Below are 22,217 nucleotides of genomic sequence, written 5' to 3' on the forward strand. Positions count from 1 at the left end.
TGTCCTCTCTGTGATAGTGACGGGACCCTCAGTTATAATCTCAAGCGTCAGCGTAGAGGCATCTCTGGTTGCGTGTTGATCTGCGCTGAAGTGGCGGTAGCTGATACTGGTAAGCTTCTTATGGCGTACATCTGGAATGATAATCGGAATGTCATCATCATATAAACACAATTCTGAAACAGGTAGAATGTCAGAAGCAAAGTTTTTAGTAGCCTTCAGTGGATTTCCCTTTTAATGAAGCTGTAGACCTGGGGGTGGAGCTGTATGTTGAGGCGGCGTGGAAGCTCTTCTAGTCTTAGACTGTGATGATGGAGCGTCCTGGGATGCAGGTAAACTTCTTGGATATAGCGGACTCGTCCCCACGCTTATCCCCCGAAGGTAACTCAGGCGGAACACCAGACGGTAGAGGGCCCCCGCCAACGGTTGACAGGGAATATCTGACTCTGATCTATTAGCCATGACTGAAGATTGTTTCCGAGATCTATCTGCCGCCCGTCTCAAGACGGAATATAAATATTTATCAAAGGCAGAATTAGACAAATTAATACATAATTTGCAGCGTGAAACAATAGAGCATGGAGTTATGCAACTAGGGCATATTAAATGCGGATCGGCAGCAGAGTAACGTAATTTACAAACAGTGCAGATTTTCATTAACGCAAACTGCTGAGCAAACACGGTGAACCGTGAATAAAGCAGCAGAAACACGAATAATTATCAATGCATGTTGAATAAGGATACTAGTTACACCTCTATAGAAGAATATAAGAGGTACCAAACTAAATATATATAAAGGATATAGTGTGTAGGGAGACACAGGCGCTCTCATGTCCAGCTCACTGGGCGAAGAAGGAGAGAGTGAGGCACATGGTGGGAGGTGGCGCCCTCGTTCCCGCGCTTGCGAGGGGAAAGATAACTCGTGGTGAGTACTAATTAGTGATTTTACATTGAAGGGAACTTCAATTGGGAGATACAAGTGTTCCACTGTGTTCGCAAAGAAGAAGAAGACAAGCAAATAAGCATGAGTCAGGATAAGGAAAAATAATGGGCTTTACATGTTGTACCCATGTGGGGAATCGAACCAGGTTTTTGGCATGATGAGCAACCACTTCAACCACTAGGCTAACCCTCAGGTAGGTCTATATAGGTGTTGGATACAGGATATACTCACCCCTGTTTGCTGGCGGTGATGATGTACTGCCCAGGGGCTAGGAGTCTCCAGTAGTCGCCGGCCTGGGCCGAGATGATGGTGTGGTTGATGCCCTTCACCTGGATGGAAGCGTTGGCCACACCATGCTGGCTGTCTTCCTCCAGAACAAAACCTCTCACACCCTTGTGAACCTGCACACCATTAACAGTCAGGTTCAGATACAGGCAAAAGGTCAACAATATTCTCAACCAGATTTTCAGATATATTTACTGGGCCAATAGAATAAATTCCATGACTTAGGTTAACCCAAAAATCAGGGTCCCAGTGACTCTCCATTATTAGTTTAAAGGGTCCTTGATGACAATATGATGGTCCTGTGAAGTGGAGGTGTAGAGAACTGTACATTTTGATAATTTCTTTAGAACCTGGAATGTATCATTGATCATGTGGACTGAGGGATGAAATGATCGATGTAACTCTGAAAGAAACAGTCAAACATTGAACAAAGTCATAGATGTGTTGTGGGTACGTTGAATAATATTGTGAGTCCCTCTGGAATGTTTTTTCTGCATCCATTCTCTATATTTGTGTGTACTGGATACACATTTACGTGTTGCATAAAACCCTGTTGACATAGTTTAACTAATGTTGATAATCCTACACAGTATACACGACCATGTAACCAGTTTTCTGAGATCTGTTCCTACAATCAGTCCCTGGGGATTCTGTCATAGAATGATAGATGTGCCTAGGGCTAAAGAGAGGCCAGGATCTCTGGTAACATTTAAACAACTCAAACATGATGCTTGGGCTGCTGGCAGGGAAGATGCAGCAGGAGGATCAAGTGTGACCATTAAGTCATGGTTAGCTCTTGGTGTTCACACTTGACAAAGCTGTATTTTCTGATCTGTCCTACGTGATCTGTGAGGCTACCTGTCCCATGTAGACCAGCAGGGGGAACTTGTTGGTGGCCCAGTACTTTGGCAGCTCAGACTCCATGGGGTACTTTGTACATCCCAGCTCAAGGGTGATCTCAAAACAGTTGGTGTGGAGGTAGTTCCAGTCCTGCATCCCGCCTGTAACAAAGCATCTCCATCAGATAGCAAGTATACTAATCTTTAATACAACAAGAAGACAAAGCATGTCCATCAGATAGCAAGTATACTCATCTTTGATACAACAAGAAGACAAAGCATCTCCATCAGATAGCAAGTATACTCATCTTTAATACAACAAGAAGACAAAGCAAGTCCATCAGATAGCAAGTATACTCATCTTTGATACAACAAGAAGACAAAGCATCTCCATCAGAAAGCAAGTATACTCATCTTTGATACAACAAGAAGACAAAGCATCTCCATCAGATAGCAAGTATACTCATCTTTGATACAACAAGAAGACAAAGCATCTCCATCAGATAGCAAGTATACTCATCTTTGATACAACAGGAAGACAAAGCATGTCCATCAGATAGCAAGTATACTCATCTTTGATCCAACAAGAAGACAAAGCATCTCCATCAGATAGCAAGTATACTCATCTTTGATACAACAGGAAGACAAAGCATGTCCATCAGATAGCAAGTATACTCATCTTTGATACAAGAAGACAAAGCATTACATAAGATAGCAAGTATACTCATCTTTGATACAACAAGAAGACAAAGCATCTCCATCAGATAGCAAGTATACTCATCTTTGATACAAGAAGACAAAGCATGTGTCAGACACACAAGTTTCTGTGATCTCTGTCAGACACATACATATCTGAGATCTATCAGACACATATGTTTCTGTGATCTCTGTCAGACACATGTGTTTCTGTGATCTCGGTCAGACACGTTTCTGTGATCTCTGCCAGACACATACGTTTCTGTAATCTCTGCCAGACACACAAGTTTCTGTGATCTCTGTCAGACACATATGTTTGTGATCTCTGTCAGACACATGTTTCTGTGATCTCTGTCAGACACATGTTTCTGTGATCTCTGCCAGACACACAAGTTTCTGTGATCTCTGTCGGACACATACAAATCTGTGATCTCTGTCGGACACAAACGTATCTGTGATCTCTGTGAGACACAGAAGTTTCTGTGATCTCTGTGAGACACATACGTTTCTGTGATCTCTGTCAGACACAGAAGTTACTGTGATCTCTGTCAGACACACAAAAAGTTACTGTGATCTTTGTCAGACACATACGTTTCTGTGATCTGTCAGATACATATGTTTCTGTGATCTCTGTCAGACACATACGTTTCTGTGATCTCTGCCGGACACATGCGTTTCTGTGATCTCTGTCAGACACATACGTTTCTGTGATCTCTGTCAGACACATACGTTTCTGTGATCTCTGTCAGACACATACGTTTCTGTGATCTCTGTCAGACACATACGTTTCTGTGATCTGTCAGACACATACGTTTCTGTGATCACTGTCAGACACATACGTTTCTGTGATCTCTGTCAGACACATACGTTTCTGTGATCTCTGTCAGACACATACGTTTCTGTGATCTCTGTCAGACACATGTTTCTGTGATCTCTGTCAGACACATGTTTCTGTGATCTCTGTCAGATACAGATGTTTCTGTGATCTCTGTCAGACACATATGTTTCTGTGATCTGTCAGACACATGTTTCTGTGATCTCTGTCAGATACATATGTTTCTGTGATCTCTTTCAGACACACAAGTTTCTGTGATCTCTGTCAGACACACAAGTTTCTGTGATCTCTGTCAGACACACAAGTTTCTGTGATCAGACACATAATAAGTTTACTGTGATACTGATTACTAATCTGTGACAGATACATTGCACATACCTGCAACACTGTACCACTTAGAGCCATTGACAATTCCGTCCTTGAAGTACTCGTTACTGATGGCAGGGCATGGGTGTCCAAGGTGCATCTGAGAGTGAGCCTGGGGACAAACAGCAGTATTGGAACAAACTGTGCAGCAAGTAGACCTAGTTTGTTAGGCCTCACTTATATATACATGCAAAATACACAAAATGTCAATGTGAAGATATTTTTCAATTCCCAAAACTGATGACCTGAAAACCCACAAGCTACTTACAAAAGAGTAGGCTTCAGACAACAGTTGGAAGGTCTGGTCATCGGGACATCGGCTGTACACAGCGTGACCATTAGGAGCGAAGTCATCATAGGGGTAGTTGGCCACCAGGGACCCACCATGGAGGTTGGCAGACAGAACAAATGGGAGGGACTGGACCCACTTCATTACAGCCTTTGTCTCAGGCTCCTGCTCTGCATTGGTATATAATGTCTTGTACTGGTCAGGAAAGTTCCTGTTCAGGTCCATGTTGTGGCTGTTGGGTCGGCCTCGCACTCCTTGTACATCACCTGTACATGGAAACAGTCACAGACTAGCTCATATTACCTGTACATACTGTCAAATGTCAGCACAGATCTCATTTCTTACACTTCCTCTGTTTGGTCTACAGTGGGATATAGCAGCAAATCTTACCTAAGTACATGATGTCATACAACTGATGGCGAAACCAATACAGAATAACAAACAGCTGGCAGAGATTCCCTTATACAATGACAGAGAGCTGAAAATGACTCTCACACGGTAACACAGAGCTGACAGTAAGTCACATACATGACAAGAGAGTAGACACATGGTACTTTAGGGCTGACAGTGTCTCACATACATGATGACATAAAGCTGACAGTGACACAAGCGAACGATAACATGATGTTGACAGTGACTTCAATACAACATAACATTGAGCTGAAAGTGATTCCCTCCATGATAACATGGAGCTGATTGTGGCACAGACAAATGTTAATGTACAGCTTACCGTGACAACCACACATGATAACAAAGAAAATTCTACCTTGTGGCAGAAAAACTACAGGTTACCAAAAAAAACCTACGTAATGGCAGTTAGACCTTACATGAGAGCAGTAAAACACCAACATGAGAGCAGTAAAACACCAACATGAGAGCAGTAAAACACCAACATGAGAGCAGTAAGACCCCAACACAAAGGCACTAACACACCTACAATGGCAGCAGAAAAAACGTACATGTCAGTAAACCCCAGTATGAGGGCAGAAAGTGTTGAGCATCTGCTGCAACTGGCTCACCTTCAACAGCTATCTCATAGCCGTCGGGGTTCATGGTTGGCATGATGTGTATCCGGGTCAGATCAACCATCAATGTGATGAAATCATTGTTACCATAGTTACTGCACAGTAGTTCCAGTAGCTGCAGCAGCAGTTCCCGACCAACCACTTCGTTACCATGCATGTTACCAATGTACTTGAACTCAGGTTCTCCTGAACAACACAAAGAGAAATAGGCCTTGCAAGATACAACTAATGATGTGAAGCATCAGTTTAGTACACTTGGACATCTTATTCTTTTCTTTCTTCATGTCTAAGAAAGCAGATATTGTATCCATGTTATATTTAGTCACTGAAATCTGGACCAGTTAGAATATAGAATATTCATGTTCCGTGGACAATCATTGCAAAGGTCAAGGAATAGCAACTGCATTGTGAAATATAGCATTAAGTAACATACAATCATTTCAAGCAAAAAGTGGGAGACGAGTCAACTAGTCTCTCCTGGTATCAAGGCAGGCTGTTTTCACATGTGCCAAATACAAAGTTATCCATCTAAACAATTTAACAGTGTTTCACTTCATTGTTGAGACCAAGTGGCTCCATCCTGTTTTTCCCCACTGACCTGGTTCATGTCTGCCTGGGTTGTCGCTGACTTCCATCACCCACAGGTCCCTGTTCTGGACCGTCTTTCCAACAGAATACAAGTGAGTGATGTTTGGGTATTTCTCAGCCAGGTCATAGAGGAAATTTGTGAGTTTATCATAATGATGGTGGACAAACTGTTGTGGCTCCCTGAACGACATCTTCTCCCGGTGCTCGGCCACCTGGAAGCGGCTCACAAACTCATTCAGCTTGTCCAGGGGATCCTCTGTTGGTTGCGAGGGTGGAGAACTTGGGGGGGTCAAGCTGAAGTGAGCAGTCTCATCAGGTTTATACTGGGCAACTACCTTCATTATACTAATCAAGTTCATTGCATTCATTATCATCATCATCATCATAAAAAGATTTACATAGAGCAGTGCTCTCCGAACAACTTGAGAGTGAAAAGTTAGACACTGTATGTTTTTTTAAAAAGGTATATCTTCAGTTTAGATTGAAAATCTCCAGGTTGTTAACTGTCCTTAACTCCAGTGGAAAAAGTTGATTCCAGAGAGTGGGTCCTGCCACCTGAAATGATCGATCACCAAACTTGCCACTGGACTAAAGTGTGGGACAACAAGAAGACCAAGATTTTCAGATCGGAGACTTCAGTTGGGCTCTTGAGTACTCATCAACAATTAATGGCACATTAAAAGAGCTCAGGTTTAGCCCAAAAACATTCATATATATATATACAATATAGCAAATCTAGTCTCCAGTTCCAAATGAGATGAGACAGTGCAGACAGCAACATATTCCTGGAAATGATCCAGCTGGGACACGTCAGTTATAGGAATGAGTCACCAAGGTCAACACAACTAGAGGACACAGTGGAAACACACTCTTCAGTCGGCCCTGGTATCACATGTGTTAAGGTGGGAGAGGTGGTTGGTTGTACTGATGGTGCTACTATGGGTACCCACCTTTCTTGTGGCTTGTTCAGCCGGAAGTCCTGTGTTATACCAGGACCTTCAGGTACCTCCACCGAGAGTGTCAGCGCCTCGTACCTACACACACATAACTCATTATCAAGTTTGATGGCTTGTTGCTTTTCAAATTGTTTGATCGGTATTTTAGAAGTCGGTGAGTCAAAAATGAAACATATCACTTTGTGGATGACAACTTGTCATTTATTGCTTTAAGCAAATGTTGCTTCATGCAGTAAACAAGAAGTTGTCATCTATAAGGTTGTATGTTTCATTTGTGCTGCTTAACAGTACAGGACAAACATCTAATACCTCAGGAAATGTTAGGAAACATAAAAGTGAGTAAGTGAGTGAGTTTAGTTTTACGCCGCACTCAGCAATATACCAACTATATGGCGGCGGTCTGTAAATAATCGAGTCTGGACCAGACAATCCAGTGGTCAACAGCATGAGCATCGATCTGCGCAATTGGGAACCGATGACATGTGTCAAACAAGTCAGCGAGCCTGACCACCCGCTCCTTTAGTTACCTCTTACCACAAGCATGGTTTACTGAAGATCAATATTCTAACCCGGACCTTCACGGGTAGGAAACATAAAAAGGTATGATGTATTGTACAAAACTATCTCTCAGAAAACACAAGTGCTTGATCTTCCCAGTTACAGCCTTACCCGTCAGCATGTACGGTGACAGTATGGTTGCCTGGACTCAGCAGTCTCCAGTAGGCCCCGCCATCCACCGACGTGATGTTGTGCTTGATGTCCTCTACCATCACCACGGCATCTTGGATTCCGTCACCAGTTTTGCTGTCCTTCACAAAGCCGTGGATGCCGATATGGACCTGAAACAGTCATCGTACAGTTACATTACATATGGTCCAACAGATTCAACCTCCTCAACCTGTATGGCATTGTGTGTTTCTTGACAGCAGCTCCAACAAAATATACATAACCTGAAACAAAGGTCTGTTCACTTTCAACCTGAGTGTTGTTAACAATGTCCAGCACACACACACAGGTCCTAGATGTTACAACCAGTATAGAGAGGTCCCTTGAAGGGGTCTAAACTGTACATGGGTATAATACATAGAAAACTTTATATTCAAACATGTTAAAGCAGCTTAAAATACTACCGACTACAACTATGATGCCGGCATGCAGTAAAGACATCTAGCCTCCACGCTACTCAAGTCTGCAATGTCATTTTCATCCTGACCATGCTGAAACATGGAAGATGTTTTCACAAAGGAACAGGGATGGCAACAGGAAAATCAAATTTCAGCTAAAATGTTATTGTGCTTTCATCGACTGGGGGGTTCAGGGGGGGGCTATGAATTGATAAATTTGAAATAAAATCAGCGGAAATCTATGAAAATTGCAATCAATGAAAGGAAGTATCTTCAACAGAATCTGAAGTCATACATCTTTGGTTCATGATGCAAGAACTTCAGCTGTCAGTTGTTCTGAGCAATACATTATAAAAGGTTTGAAGATGATGTCGAGACCCAGATCTATGTTATTTTGTGCTTCCCATGCCCAGCAACTTCCGAGGGAGTATGTTGGAGGCAGAAAATATACTAACTGCCTGTGGTTGAAAACATAACTGATTTGGAATCTGTTGGGTCAGGTAAGGTCCATGCTTCAAACTGGAGCTGTTACATTGAGTGACTCCACCACTTGGCCAATAGTCGGAGACTAGTGAAAGTTTCAAGGGACTATTACGTTTCCCCCAGAATCTAGTTATGTGTCAGTTACTTGTAAAAAATAACTCTGCAGACTATTTAGACATGACAAATGCTGTACATCTCTGTATTGTGCAATGTTCAAGAAGCTTGAGAGGTGAGAATTTGATAGAGACTAACGGATGCAGAAAGCAGGAAGATGAAAAATAGTAATGGTACACTTAATGTCAAGATTCTCAACACATAATTTCCTCTGCCAAATAATTCTTCAAATGCAACAAAATACTTGTTTTGCATAAAATTGTAAAATTTAAATTTTATACCAAAGTGGCTATAATCAAGACAATATATTAGGATATAATCTGTATTTTACCTTTGAGTGAGAAAAATAATATAATGACATCAAAGACCAAACAAGAGACAGGCGAGCAGCTGACCTCAATAAATCTCTTGTCCATACTCTAAGTTCCAAGGACATAACCGGTATAACATGCAAACCAAAGAGTAACACTAGGAGTATAACTGTAATGTGGTGTCATGTGATGGAATATCAATTCCCATAACACAAGGTGTAGGCATCTCAGTGGGACAAAAACAATATGATGCCTTGTAATTTCACAATGAGATGGATATCCATATGTGATTAGTCACAGGGACTTCATGGAGAGCGAGGAGGGGCACAAATCTGTGCTCAGTTGGGGAGAGGCATATGTCTGTCATCAGTAGGGATGGGCATACATCTGTGGTCAGGGGCACAAATCTGTGGTCAGTGGGGAGGGGTATACATCTGTGGTCAGGGGCACAAATCTGTGGTCAGTGGGGACGGGCATACATCTGTGATCAGTGGGGAGGGGCATACATCTGTCATCAGTAGGGATGGGCATACGTCTGTGGTCAGGGGCACAAATCTGTGGTCAGTGAGGAGGGGGACAAATCTGTGGTCAGTGAGTAATGGCATCCATCTGTGATCAGTGGGGAGGGGCATACATATGTGGTCAGTGGGGAGGGGCATACATCTGTGGTCAGTGGGGAGGGGCATACACATGTGGTCAGTGAGGAATGGCATCCATCTGTGATCAGTGGGGAGGGGCATACATCTGTGGTCAGTGGGGAGGGGCATACATCTGTGGATCAGTGGGGAGGGGCATACATCTGTGTGGTCAGTGGGAGGGGCATACATGTGATCAGTGGGGAGGGGCATACATGTGTGGTCAGTGAGGAATGGCATACACCTGTGGTCAGTGGGGAGGGGCATACATCTGTGATCAGTAGGGAGGGGCATCAATCTGTGATCAGTGGGGAGGGGCATACATCTGTGATCAGTGGGGAGGGGCATACATCTGTGATCAGTGGGGAGGGGCATACATCTGTGATCAGTGGGGAGGGGCATACATCTGTGATCAGTAGGGAGGGGCATAAATCTGTGAACAGTAGGGAGGGGCATAAATCTGTGATCAGTGGGGAGGGACATACATCTGTGGTCAGTGGGGAGCATACATGTGTGGTAAGTGGGGACGGGCATACATCTGTGATCAGTAGGGAGGGGCATAAATCTGTGATCAGTAGGGAGGGGCATAAATTTGTGGTCAGTAGGGAGGAGCATACACATGTGGTCAGTGAGGAATGGCATCCATCTGTGATCAGTGGGGAGGGGCATACATGTGTGGCCAGTGAGGAATGGCATCCATATGTGATCAGTGGGGAGGGGCATACATATGTGATCAGTGGGGAGGGGCATACATGTGTGATCAGTGGGGAGGGGCATACATGTGTGGTCAGTGAGGAATGGCATACACCTGTGGTCAGTGGGGAGGGGCATAAATCTGTGATCAGTAGGGAGGGGCATAAATTTGTGGTCAGTAGGGAGGAGCATACACATGGTCAGTGAGGAATGGCATCCATCTGTGATCAGTGGGGAGGGGCATACATCTGTGATCAGTGGGGAGGGGCATACATGTGTGGTCAGTGAGGAATGGCATACATCTGTGATCAGTGGGGAGGGCATACATATGTGATCAGTGGGGAGGGGCATACACATCTGTGTGATCAGTGGGGAGGGGGCATACATGTGTGGTCAGTGAGGAATGGCATACACCTGTGGTCAGTGGGGGAGGGCATACATCTGTGATCAGTGGGGGAGGGCATACATGTGTGGTCAGTGAGGGAATGGCATCCATCTGTGATCAGTGGGAGAGGGCATACATCTGTGGTCAGTGGGGAGGGCATACATCTGTGGTCAGTGGGGAGGGGCATACACATGTGGTCAGTGAGGAATGGCATCCATCAGTGATCAGTGGGGAGGGCATACATCTGGTGGTCAGTGGGGGAGGGACTTACATGTGTGATCAGTGGGGAGGGGGGCATATGTGTGGTCAGTGAATGGCATACACCTGTGGTCAGTGGGGAGGGCATACAGTAGGGTGGGCATCAGTAGGGAGTGGGGCATACATCTGTGTCAGTGGGGAGCATACATCTGTGATCAGTGGGGAGCATACATGGTCCATCTGTGATCAGTGTGATCAGTGGGGGAGGAATACATCTGTGATCAGTGGGGAGGGGCATACATCTGTGATCAGTGGGGAGGGGACCTGGGGCATAGGGGCATACATGTGGTGGTGAGTGGGGCATACATCTGTGATCAGTGGGGAGGGGCATACATCTGTGATCAGTGGGGAGGGCATACATCTGTGGTCAGTGGGAGGGCAGCATACATCTGTGATCAATCAGGGAGGGGCATACATCTGTGATCAGTGGGGAGAGGGCATACATCTGTGGTCAGTGGGGGCATACATCTGTGATCAGTGGGGAGGGGCATACATGTGTGATCAGTGGGGAGGGGCATACATCTGTGATCAGTGGGGAGAGGGGCATACATCTGTGGTCAGTGAGGGGCATACATCTGTGATCAGTGGGGAGGGGCATACATCTGTGGTCAGTGGGGGAGGGCATACACCTGTGATCAGTGGGGAGGGCATACATCTGTGGTCAGTGGGGAGGGCATACATCTGTGGTCAGTGGGGAGAGGGGCATACATCTGTGTGATCAGTGGGAGGGGCATACACCTGTGATCAGTGGGGAGGGGCATACAGTGGCATACATCTGTGGAGTGGGAAGGGGCATACACCTGTGATCAGTGGGAGGGGCATACATCTGTGGTCAGTGGGGAGCATACATCTGTGGTCAGTGGGGAGAGGCATACATCTGTGATCAGTGGGGAGGGGCATCTGTACAGTGGGGAGGGCATACACCTGTGGTCAGTGGGGAGGGGCATACATCTGTGATCAGTGGGGGGGCATACATCTGTGGTCAGTGGGGAGGGCATACATCTGTGATCAGTGGGGAGGGGGGCATACATCTGGGAGTGGGGAGGGGCATACATATGTGGTCAGTGGGGAGGGACTTACATCTGTGCTCAGTGGGGAGGGGCATACATATGTGGTCAGTGGGGAGGGGCATACATCTGTGATCAGTTTCCTACATTAATCATTAAGTACTAGAATAGCAGGTATCTTTGGTGCCATATATCAATTATAACCATGAAATATGGCCTCCTTATGAAAATGTGGGAAAAACACCTGACTGTGATATTCATATATTTACACATCAGCATATACATTTATTTATTTCAGTGGATATTTTGTGACAATGTTTTCTCCTTGAAGTGGCATTTAGAAGCTGGCATGATGAAAAGGAAACCTTTCTATTGATAGACAACTTCTGATTGCAATAGATGCGATGTGTGTGTAGACATCTGATTCCGACACTGACAATCTAGTAACAAATACTGAGAGCATCATGTACAACACTGAAGTGTAGGGACAAGCCTGATGACCCGATCCATTTTGTGACCTCTCATGAACAGCACAAGTCACTGCGGACCAGTTATTACCTGGAATGCCATGGTGTGTGTGTTTTATAGTACCTGTCAGTGACCAACACTCCATAACACATCACACAAAACCTGCCATCTGAACCAACATTAGCTGTTGTCTGATCTAACACAGTTTCACTGCTAGACTAACGCTTAGTCCTTGAATATATATCATTTTGAAAGTAACATATAAACCCATTTAAATTGAAAAGGAGATCCAGTGGGTTGGGAACCTGGGGAAATCTAGACTTGCTTCATTTAGGGCTTTAGCATTGCAGGGAGGGCTAGGCAGTAGGAAACCTAATGTGGTTGAGGGACTGGGAGACAGACTATTTCACTGCAGACAATCACCATATTAAGCAAGGTCATGTTAACATGGTTGCTGCTGACCCTGAGCCTACACACAGTGGGGGGGCTGGTTGGGCGGGCCGCGATTATTTGTGTTAATGTGCAGCTTCAACTATGTCTACTTACACAATGCAAAAAACATGTCAGCGTGACTTCTCTGTGCCTTCACCGTCTGTGCAGTGAACAAAGCCGTAATCCAGCCATTTGACAAACACCTGTACGTAACTGAGACTGTGCCAGACAAGCTAGTGACTGACATGAGCAAGGTCCACACGATACATTCAGTCAGAAGCATGGGATGTGGGAAGGGGCAGTTTGCCAGTATCATGAATGTTGACTGGTCTGCCATATCCAATTGTCACTATATTTTTTAAAACATTCACATTTAACATAATTCCAATCAAAGCAGACTGAAAACAATGCACAAAAAGTAGTGACAATAGTGACTCGATAATGATATACAACTGAATTTCAGAAGAGCGGGAATGTTTTTAAAAAATTTCTTATGCTCCAAAATATGGCAGTATTTGTGGTTACCATCTTACTAATGTGGAAAATGCAAGCACCATGAAAAGATAATATCTTGCACAATTTGCATACACATACAAGCCAATGAGAAAGCAGCATAGAGCTAGAGATTATTATCATGACAGAGGATTGTTTTACATGTGATACCAGATACATATACAAGCTTAGTAAGTGAGTTTTTCACCGGATTTTATGATTTTATGTGTATGATCACGTAACACAATATAAATTTTAGTATTGAAGATGTTAGAAAAGATATTGTAACATACTTCTGTTGAGAGTCAGCTTATTATAGGATATTTATACAGCGCACATATCCACACAACTAGCACATGCTCAAGGCACCGGGTTTACTGACAGTTTTACCTTGAAGACCTCAGTTTGGTGTAGAGACACTGCAAACCTTACAAGACTTATAACAGAACCATTACTTGGGAATACACTATGCCATTGAGAAGGTGGTCCAATGTAACACTGTGGTGTCTGAGTGGGTTAGATGGCTGACTTTGTGTGCAGGCAATTAGGTGCCCGACTCGGAGAGTGTGTGTGGGGGGGGAGGCGGCTGGTGGTGGTGTTCGAACCCCCTGACCACCCACCCTTGATCCACCAGTGTATAGGTGTGCAAACGTAGTACATACACAGTGCAGTTGTTCTTTTCATGTACATCCGCCTGAAGTAGGAACTATGTCAAATAATACCAATTCTCATTGCTGATAACATGATTAACAAATTATCATATGGGATCTTATAAATGTATTCTAGTACATAAATTCTCATTCACACTTTTAGAAACTGTTGAATCCTTCTAAACCTCCGATTCAATCTGACACATGAAGAAATGTTTCCCCACACAGACTATAGGTGAGTGTTAAACACAGACATACATACAGACAAGTAAAGACAAACAAAGTACTTATTACTTTCATGCTGTGTACATCACATACAGACTGGGGGACAGGACAATAGCAGTCTCTTTATACCAAGTACTGAAAATCAATCTTACAATGTTGTCATTGAAAGCATCTGTGCTGTACTGTTATGCTGATTAACACTGTGATGTATGGAGGACCATACCCACACCGCCACAGGTGTTCCAGATCAGTTGTGCATGCTGAATATGGTAATCATAATTATTTTACTGTCATGTAACTACTTATAACACTATTAACAGTCTCACAGTCCCTGAACCATATTATTTCCTCAACATCCTAGCCTTCCCTGCAATGCTAAAGCCCTAAATGAATCAAGTCTAGATTTCCCCAGGTTCTAAATCTCTTATCTCCCTGTGGCTCCTTTTCAATTTAAATGGGTTTATTTGTTTCAATGAAAATTATATATATTCAGAAACTAAGCGTTAGTCTATTAGTTATAACTGTAACATATGCTGTTTTGCAAAACTGCCTCAAGCAAATGCAGAAAAGATCTGGAATTGCAAACCTTTGTCAAACTATACTAGATTCTACTCACACTTTGCTAAGGGTCACAAAAATTCCCAACACTACTTAAACATAGATTTATAATTTGAAATTGTCTCCATTTAAAACTGGATAAATAATAATATGGCAGCCCTTCTTCAGGAAAACAGCCACTTTAATCTAACCTTATGCACCTGATACATGAAAAACCATAAAAATGGTTTTCATGGCACCAATCAACAATTTTGCAAATCATGGAACGAGTCAATGACAAGTACACTACACCTGTCAATAGCAGGTATGGGATCCACAAGATGCAGGGACATACTGAAATCTAGGATCCATGCTTACAATTAGCTTAGATATTTAAACCAAACTTGACCCCACCTCATAGTTTTCTGTTGAATCAATGATTTGATCCTTAGCAAAGTGTGAATAGTATATATAGATTTTTGTACTATGGAGATTTGAAAGAGGCAAGCGAAACTGAGTGACTGCCTGTGGATGATTCCACTCAGTTGGGAATACCGGTACCTCAATACTATGTATGGGGGCGTGGTGGGCGAGCTGGCTAAGGCGCCAGGCTAGTGATCAAGCAAGCTTGAGGTGCCAGGATCGAGCCCACCTGTGACAGGGTGTAAAAACCCTGGAGTCAACTTTGTGTGCAGACTCTTTCAGTGTTGTCACAACCCCTAGTGTACAGTACACAACCCTGTGCACTTAAAAGAACCCACAAATCCGTTGGTATATGACCAGATGGTGGCCACATGCAGGCCTACCAAAGAAAACTTTCCCACTGTGCAGAAAAACGCAGAAAAGCCCACATTAATCGTGGAAATAGCAACATAAACACATTACCTCGCTACTGAAACAGTAAAAACGGCAACTTCAAATCGCTAACACTGCATCATAAAACGCGGAGCCCACAACTTCAATTTTGCGCATGCGCACATGGAAGAGGAAGTCTCGACCGCATGTTGACATTTTCCAGCTTGGGCAAATGCTACATTCCTTTTTAAGTATTTCTGTTGTGTTATTTGGCATTTATCATCATGATACTTGTGTGCACACTTGTTTAGTTTACGTTTCATTCGTATGAAACGATTGACAGCAATTATTTCGACATATTTAATACTTTTTCTACGTGAAGCGATTCACGGTTGCTCAGAATATGGAAAGACGCCCGGATCGTAATGCGCATGCGCAGTAGAGGTCAAAGTTCACTGATATAAAAATGTTGCAGTTTCATGGTTTTTCGTTGCCGTTTTTACTGTTTCAGTAGCGAGGTAATGTGTTTATGTTGCTATTTCCACGATTAATGTGGGCTTTTCTGCGTTTTTCTGCACAGTGGGAAAGTTTTCTTTGGTAGGCCTGACATGAATACGTGCAAACACCTAGTTGTGGGTACAGCAACGTGCAGTACACTTGGACAAAGTACTGTGACTATGTGTCCCAGTCCACCCAGCGGTGAATGGGTACCTCATAAGGATGGGAAAGCCACACTAACTCGTTGCGCTTAGTGGCTGCAAGAGTTGTATCATCCCCAGTGAGTTGAGATTGATAATACGACGTGCCGTTGAGATTGACATCCAGTGATCAAGGGAAAAACAAAGTGCCTTTGAGCATGTCTGTCTGTCTGTCTGTCTGTATGTATGTATGTGTGTGTGTATGCATGTACTAGACCAGAAACACCAGACAGTACCACTGTGTACATGTGAAGCTGCTAGTGGTTGTCGTGAAAGGTCTATTGTTAACTGCCTGGTCCAGTTTCTACAAACTCACATGTTCCATTATGTTTATGTAAATGATTAACTCATAATATGGTTCTTTAGATTAGAAAACTCTGAATGAAAAATATATTCCCACATGAATCATTTCATTACGATCATATGGATCCCAGGTGTTAATTTGTTATGAATGTAGATTTTATCGTTTACAGATAGAAGATAATCAATTGAATGCTTGGGTAAAGATGATCACATGGCACAGCTGCAAAACATTGGAATAAATATGTGAACTTAGGGACCGCTCGATTATTTACAGACCACCGCCATATAGCTGGAATATTGCTGAGTGCGGCGTAAAACTAAACTCACTCACATTGTACATGCTTCTCCATATAAATCATCATCCACACAAGTCATAAATTATGAACAGTCCCTTAGTTTAAAACTGTATCACTAGGTGTTCCCCCTATTTTTCATTACTTTCACATTTGTTCCAGAATAGTTTACAAAATGTGAGAGATCGTATGTAAGATGTCCGTACCGTAGAGGTAAAATGTCAGAATAAGATCAGACAATTCCATGTGGGATCACAAAGACACTTGTGCAGACTGTATGTAAGGTGTCCATACTGTATGTAAGATGTCCATACTGTATGTAAGATGTCCATACTGTATGTAAGATGTCCATACACATATACATGTTATCAGCATGTGCTCACTGTTAATGAAAATATAGGTCATTAGCAGTCACGTTTCCAGATTTACCACAAATTCTTCCCAAACAACCAACCACTGTCAACCATATATTATCCTGTGTAAAAATGGACAGAGAGCTAATTGTAGCTGATTGTTATTTGACAACAAAAGAATTGATTTCATAATCACATCTGATTGTTTATACTTAATTATTGTGGTGATTATGTTAATATTGTCATTCTTTGAGTTGCTGGTGTACATAACAAAAAATACCAATGCATGGTATGTATTTTTAATTGAACAATTGGACTCATTATTGTAAATGAACCCTGCCTGAAATATGTTGCTTGGTGGGGTGGGTCCTCTACCACAGTCCTCATTGTTCTCACTCTCAGATGATAGCACCGTGAAGGTCCAGGTTGGCATTGGTCATCAGCAACCCGTACTTATCGTAAAGAGCATGTCTAACATGTCACAACTCCACCCAGTCACTACTCCACCCGGTCATTACTCCACCCGGTCACTACCCCACCCGTTCACTACTCCACCAGGTCACTACTCCACCCAGTCACCACTCCATCCTGTCACAATGCCACCAGGTCATTACTCCACCCAGTTACCACTCCATCCTCTCACAATGCCACCAGGTCACTACTACATCCTGTCACAACGCCACCCGGTCACTACTCCACCCGGTCACTACTAAACCCAGTCACTACTCCATCCTGTCACTAATTCACCTGGTCACTACTCCACCCGGTCACTACTCCACCCGGTCACTACTCCATGTCACTACTACATACAGTCACTACTCAACCATGTCACTACTCCACCCGGTCACTACTCCACCATGTCACTACTCCACCCGGTCACTACTCCACCCGGTCACTACTCAACCATGTCACTACTCCACCCGGTCACTACTCCACCATGTCACTACTCCATCCAGTCACTACTCCACCAGGTCACTACTCCACCAGGTCACTACTCCACCATGTCACTATGGTGCAAAACCATACTCACTCACTCTGTGCCAAACTTGTCAAGAGCGCAATGTACCACTTTCTGCCCTCATGTGCTCATAGAACTATATGCTGGTTTGGTGGTGTAACTTTTCAGATATCATAACTCCCCAACTGCTAGGCCACAAAACACAGATCAATGAGATCATGTTTAATGCCTTCTCTTAAAGGATTTTATAGGCTGTAAACATAATCAAAATTTAGGAATTTTAAACCAGCTGAATAGAATATATGAGAAATATATAACAGTTGACAGAGTCATGTAAGTCACTAGACGCAGACACCAACGTAGACAGCAAGCACTGCAACACTAACCGGTCTGCTGTCACATTAAATGGTTTGCTCCATCTTGGTTTCATTCATAAACTAGCCATCTTTGACCATGCTGACCACCTCCCTTCACCTCTGACAGGTGTCCCGGGTTCGAATCCCCACATGGGTACAATGTGTGAAGCCCATTTCTGGTGTTCCCCGCCGTGATCACAGTCAGTCAGACAGGTGTAACTGAATGTATTAGAGATAGTAAGGGTTATCTGCTGTACTGATAGCTGTCACCAGCACACATGACAGGGAGAGTGTACTGGTTTCATATGATCATGATGATTATGATTACCACACTTCATCATTAGGTGTGGGTAGTAAAATGACAATTCAACCAACAGTTCAGATAATATCGCCTTTGAACAATGTAGATTAAAAATAAATAAAACAATAAAAATTATCTTCACCATTTCCATGTAGGCCAGCAAAGCCAGTTTGTTGTTTTCCCACTCTGTGGGGAGAGCCGAGGCTGGGGGGTATTTGCAGCAGGACAACTCCAGGGTGATCTCGAAGCAGTTGCTGTGGAGGTAGTTGTAGTCCTGCATACCACCTGGGGGAGGTTACAGACACAAGGACATAAGTAGGTACAGACACAAGGACATAAGTAGGTACAGACACAAGGACAAGGACATAAGTAGGTACAGACACAAGGACATAAGTAGGTACAGACACAAGGACATAAGTAGGTACAGACACAAGGACAAGGACATAAGTAGGTACAGACACAAGGACATAAGTAGGTACAGACACAAGGACATAAGTAGGTACAGATACAAGGACATAAGTAGGTACAGACACAAGGACAGGACATAAGACACAAGGACATAAGTAGGGTACAGACACAAGGACATAAGTAGGTACAGACACAAGGACATAAGTAGGTACAGACACAAGGACATAAGTAGGTACAGACACAAGGACATAAGTAGGTACAGACACAAGGACATAAGTAGGTACAGACACAAGGACATAAGTAGGTACAGACACAAGGCCATAAGTAGGTACAGACACAAGGCCATAAGTAGGTACAGACACAAGGACATAAGTAGGTACAGACACAAGGACATAAGTAGGTACAGACACAAGGACATAAGTAGATACAGACACAAGGACATAAGTAGGTACAGACACAAGGACATAAGTAGATACAGACACAAGGATTCGATAGGTACAGACACAAGGACATAAGTAGGTACAGACACAAGGACATAAGAAGGTACAGACACAAGGACATAAGTAGATACAGACACAAGGACATAAGTAGGTACAGACACAAGTACGCAAGTAGGTACAGACACAAGGACGTAAGTAGGTACAGACACAGGGATTCAGTAGGTACAGACACAAGGATTCAGTAGGTACAGACACAAGGACATAAGTAGGTACAGACACAAGGATTCAGTAGGTACAGACACAAGGACGTAAGTAGGTACAGACACAAGGATTCAGTAGGTACAGACACAAGGACGTAAGTAGGTACAGACACAAGGAGATAAGTAGGTACAGACACAAGGACATAAGTAGGTACAGACATAAGGATTCAGTAGGTACAGACACAAGGATTCAGTAGGTGAGGTGAGGTGAAATTGGGTTTAACGTCGTGCTTGAGAATATTTCCCTCATATGACGACGTGAATGCGTGTGTATGTGTATGTGCGGCTGCTTGTACTAGCCCAGACTTAGCTGGTTTTGGAGTGCTAGCTCACTGAGATACCATGCCGCAGTGAAGCATGAATACCCCACACAGACACATTATACTCACTCCGAGCCGACCAGTCCTTGTTGTACCCATTAATGCCGAGCGCCAGGCAGGGACCAACAAGTACCATATTTTAACGTCTTTTGGTATGAAGCGGTCGGGGATTGAACCCGCGACCTTCCGCTCTCCAGGCGGACGCTCTTACCACTACACCACGGAGGTGGTCATTCAGTAGGTACAGACATAAGGACATAAGTAGGTACAGACACAAGGATTCAGTAGGTACAGACACAAGGATTCAGTAGGTACAGACATAAGGATTCAATAGGTACAGACATAAGGATGCAATAGGTACAGACACAAGGATTCAATAGGTACAGGATTCAGTTCAGGTACAAAGAGTTAGAGAAGAACCCACGAGGTATGAGTCATTACGGGAAATTTGTCCGAGGGACATATTTCCCGTAATCACTTGTACCTCGTGGGTTATTCTATTTATTACCCATTCTGTAATTAATCCGAGAAAACAGTATTAATGAACTCAAAGTGTTTACAACTAAATCAGCTGATCTGTATTAATGCACAGATGAAACCAAACTGCTCAAGCTTAATCACGTTAATGGAATCCCATTCGAACCACGATATAGTACTGTAGAAAACAGCATGAAAAACAACACTATTCAACAGTTTCCAAATTCGTTTGATGGCGATTTTAATTACCAGACCCCCGTCATCTAACACACTCTCCGGTAAGTGGGGACTTTGGCAAGATGCCGACTCGCTCTGTATCATTCCCGGGAACACTTACAGTCTATACCTTGCGACTTCCATTTCACCATGTTCAGTGTTTATCACATACATGTGAAAGGAATTTAGTGGTTGTATTATTCTCATTACACATCTAGTAATATATCCGTCCACCTTGACCAGGTCATTGACGTTGATTGCAGTTACCTGGGTAGCCATGTTTGTTTACAAAATACAATTAGACAATTTTTTTATTACAAAACATCTTGTTAAGTAAACGATGCCATATTGTTAATGAAGTATGAAATAACGCATTAAATTAGCATCAAAATCGAAATCCTGTATGTTTTTTTGTTCTATTTGTTTGTGGCACACTTTAACCTTTTGGTACAGGTTTGATTAGGCCAGAATGATGTGCTGTAATATCTGCTTACCTGGGACATCATACCATTCAGCACCATTAGTTATCCCTCTCTCAGCAACAAAGTTGTCACCATCACAAATATTGCCTTCGTGCATGTGCAAATGGTTATCAGCATAAGTGTGAGCTAGGAGCCTGAATACACTGTCATCGGCTGCTTTACTGTATTTTCCTGCTTGTCGGTGAAGTCTGGAGTCATCAAATGGGTAGCTAGCTACAACACTGCCACCATGCAAGTTGGCTGATAAGACGAATGGGTTGGATTCAATCCAGTTGATCATTGTGAGAGTTTCTGGCTGCATAGGTTTTTCTGGCTGACTCAGAAACTGATCTGGAAAATTCCTATTAAGATCCACGCTATTGGCATTTGGTCTTCCAACAACACCTGTACACTGTCCGTCAACGGCGTTCTCAAAGCCATCAGGGTTCATTGTCGGCATGATGAATATATTCGTGCTGTCAACAATATGTGTAACTCTTGAATCTTGTCCATACTGCTCCAAAAGATACTGTATGAGATATATCAAAACCTGCTTACTTATCACTTCATTTCCGTGCATATTTCCAACATATTTGAACATTGGTTCTCCCACTTCTGTTTCGTTGATCTTATCGGAGATCTGTATTGCCCAAAGAGTCCGGTTTTGAACACTTTGTCCAACTGCATGAAGTTTAGAAATAGTTGGGTTTTGGTTCACCATATTGTGAAGAAAGTTTGTCAAGTCATCGTAATGGTAATATTTACTTGTATCAATGTTTCTCTCTCGCTCCGCACATTCGGCAAAGCTATGACGGAATGAGATACCAATAGCACAACTGTAACAACTGTTGACAACATCACGGGACTAAACACCCCGTAGTTCCTGATCGCCATGTTGGCCAACAACTGCGACCTTCACCTTGAGCGCCCAGTTTGAAGGGTGAA

At 43.3% G+C, this 22,217-nt stretch overlaps 1 protein-coding gene across 1 annotated transcript in view; it reads right to left on the minus strand.

The window, feature by feature from the left end:
• Window positions 1–22,122, minus strand: part of LOC124259925 (carboxypeptidase D-like) — a 57,739-nt gene extending 35,617 nt beyond the window's left edge. Inside the window, exons 1-10 of the mRNA XM_046694152.1 lie at window positions 21,306–22,122; window positions 18,833–18,975; window positions 7,489–7,658; window positions 6,814–6,897; window positions 5,874–6,157; window positions 5,270–5,461; window positions 4,230–4,516; window positions 3,974–4,073; window positions 2,084–2,226; window positions 1,172–1,341 (exon numbers count right to left, since the gene is read on the minus strand). Of these exons, the coding sequence (XP_046550108.1) occupies window positions 1,172–1,341; window positions 2,084–2,226; window positions 3,974–4,073; window positions 4,230–4,516; window positions 5,270–5,461; window positions 5,874–6,157; window positions 6,814–6,897; window positions 7,489–7,658; window positions 18,833–18,975; window positions 21,306–21,732 (2,000 nt within the window). The 5' untranslated portion in view covers window positions 21,733–22,122. The remainder of the gene's footprint in view (window positions 1–1,171; window positions 1,342–2,083; window positions 2,227–3,973; window positions 4,074–4,229; window positions 4,517–5,269; window positions 5,462–5,873; window positions 6,158–6,813; window positions 6,898–7,488; window positions 7,659–18,832; window positions 18,976–21,305) is intronic.
• Window positions 22,123–22,217: the final 95 nt, after the last annotated feature.

This window comes from Haliotis rubra, unplaced genomic scaffold (genome assembly GCF_003918875.1).
Source record: "Haliotis rubra isolate DU_JTF1 unplaced genomic scaffold, ASM391887v1 Scf742, whole genome shotgun sequence".
Lineage (NCBI taxonomy): Eukaryota > Metazoa > Mollusca > Gastropoda > Lepetellida > Haliotidae > Haliotis > Haliotis rubra.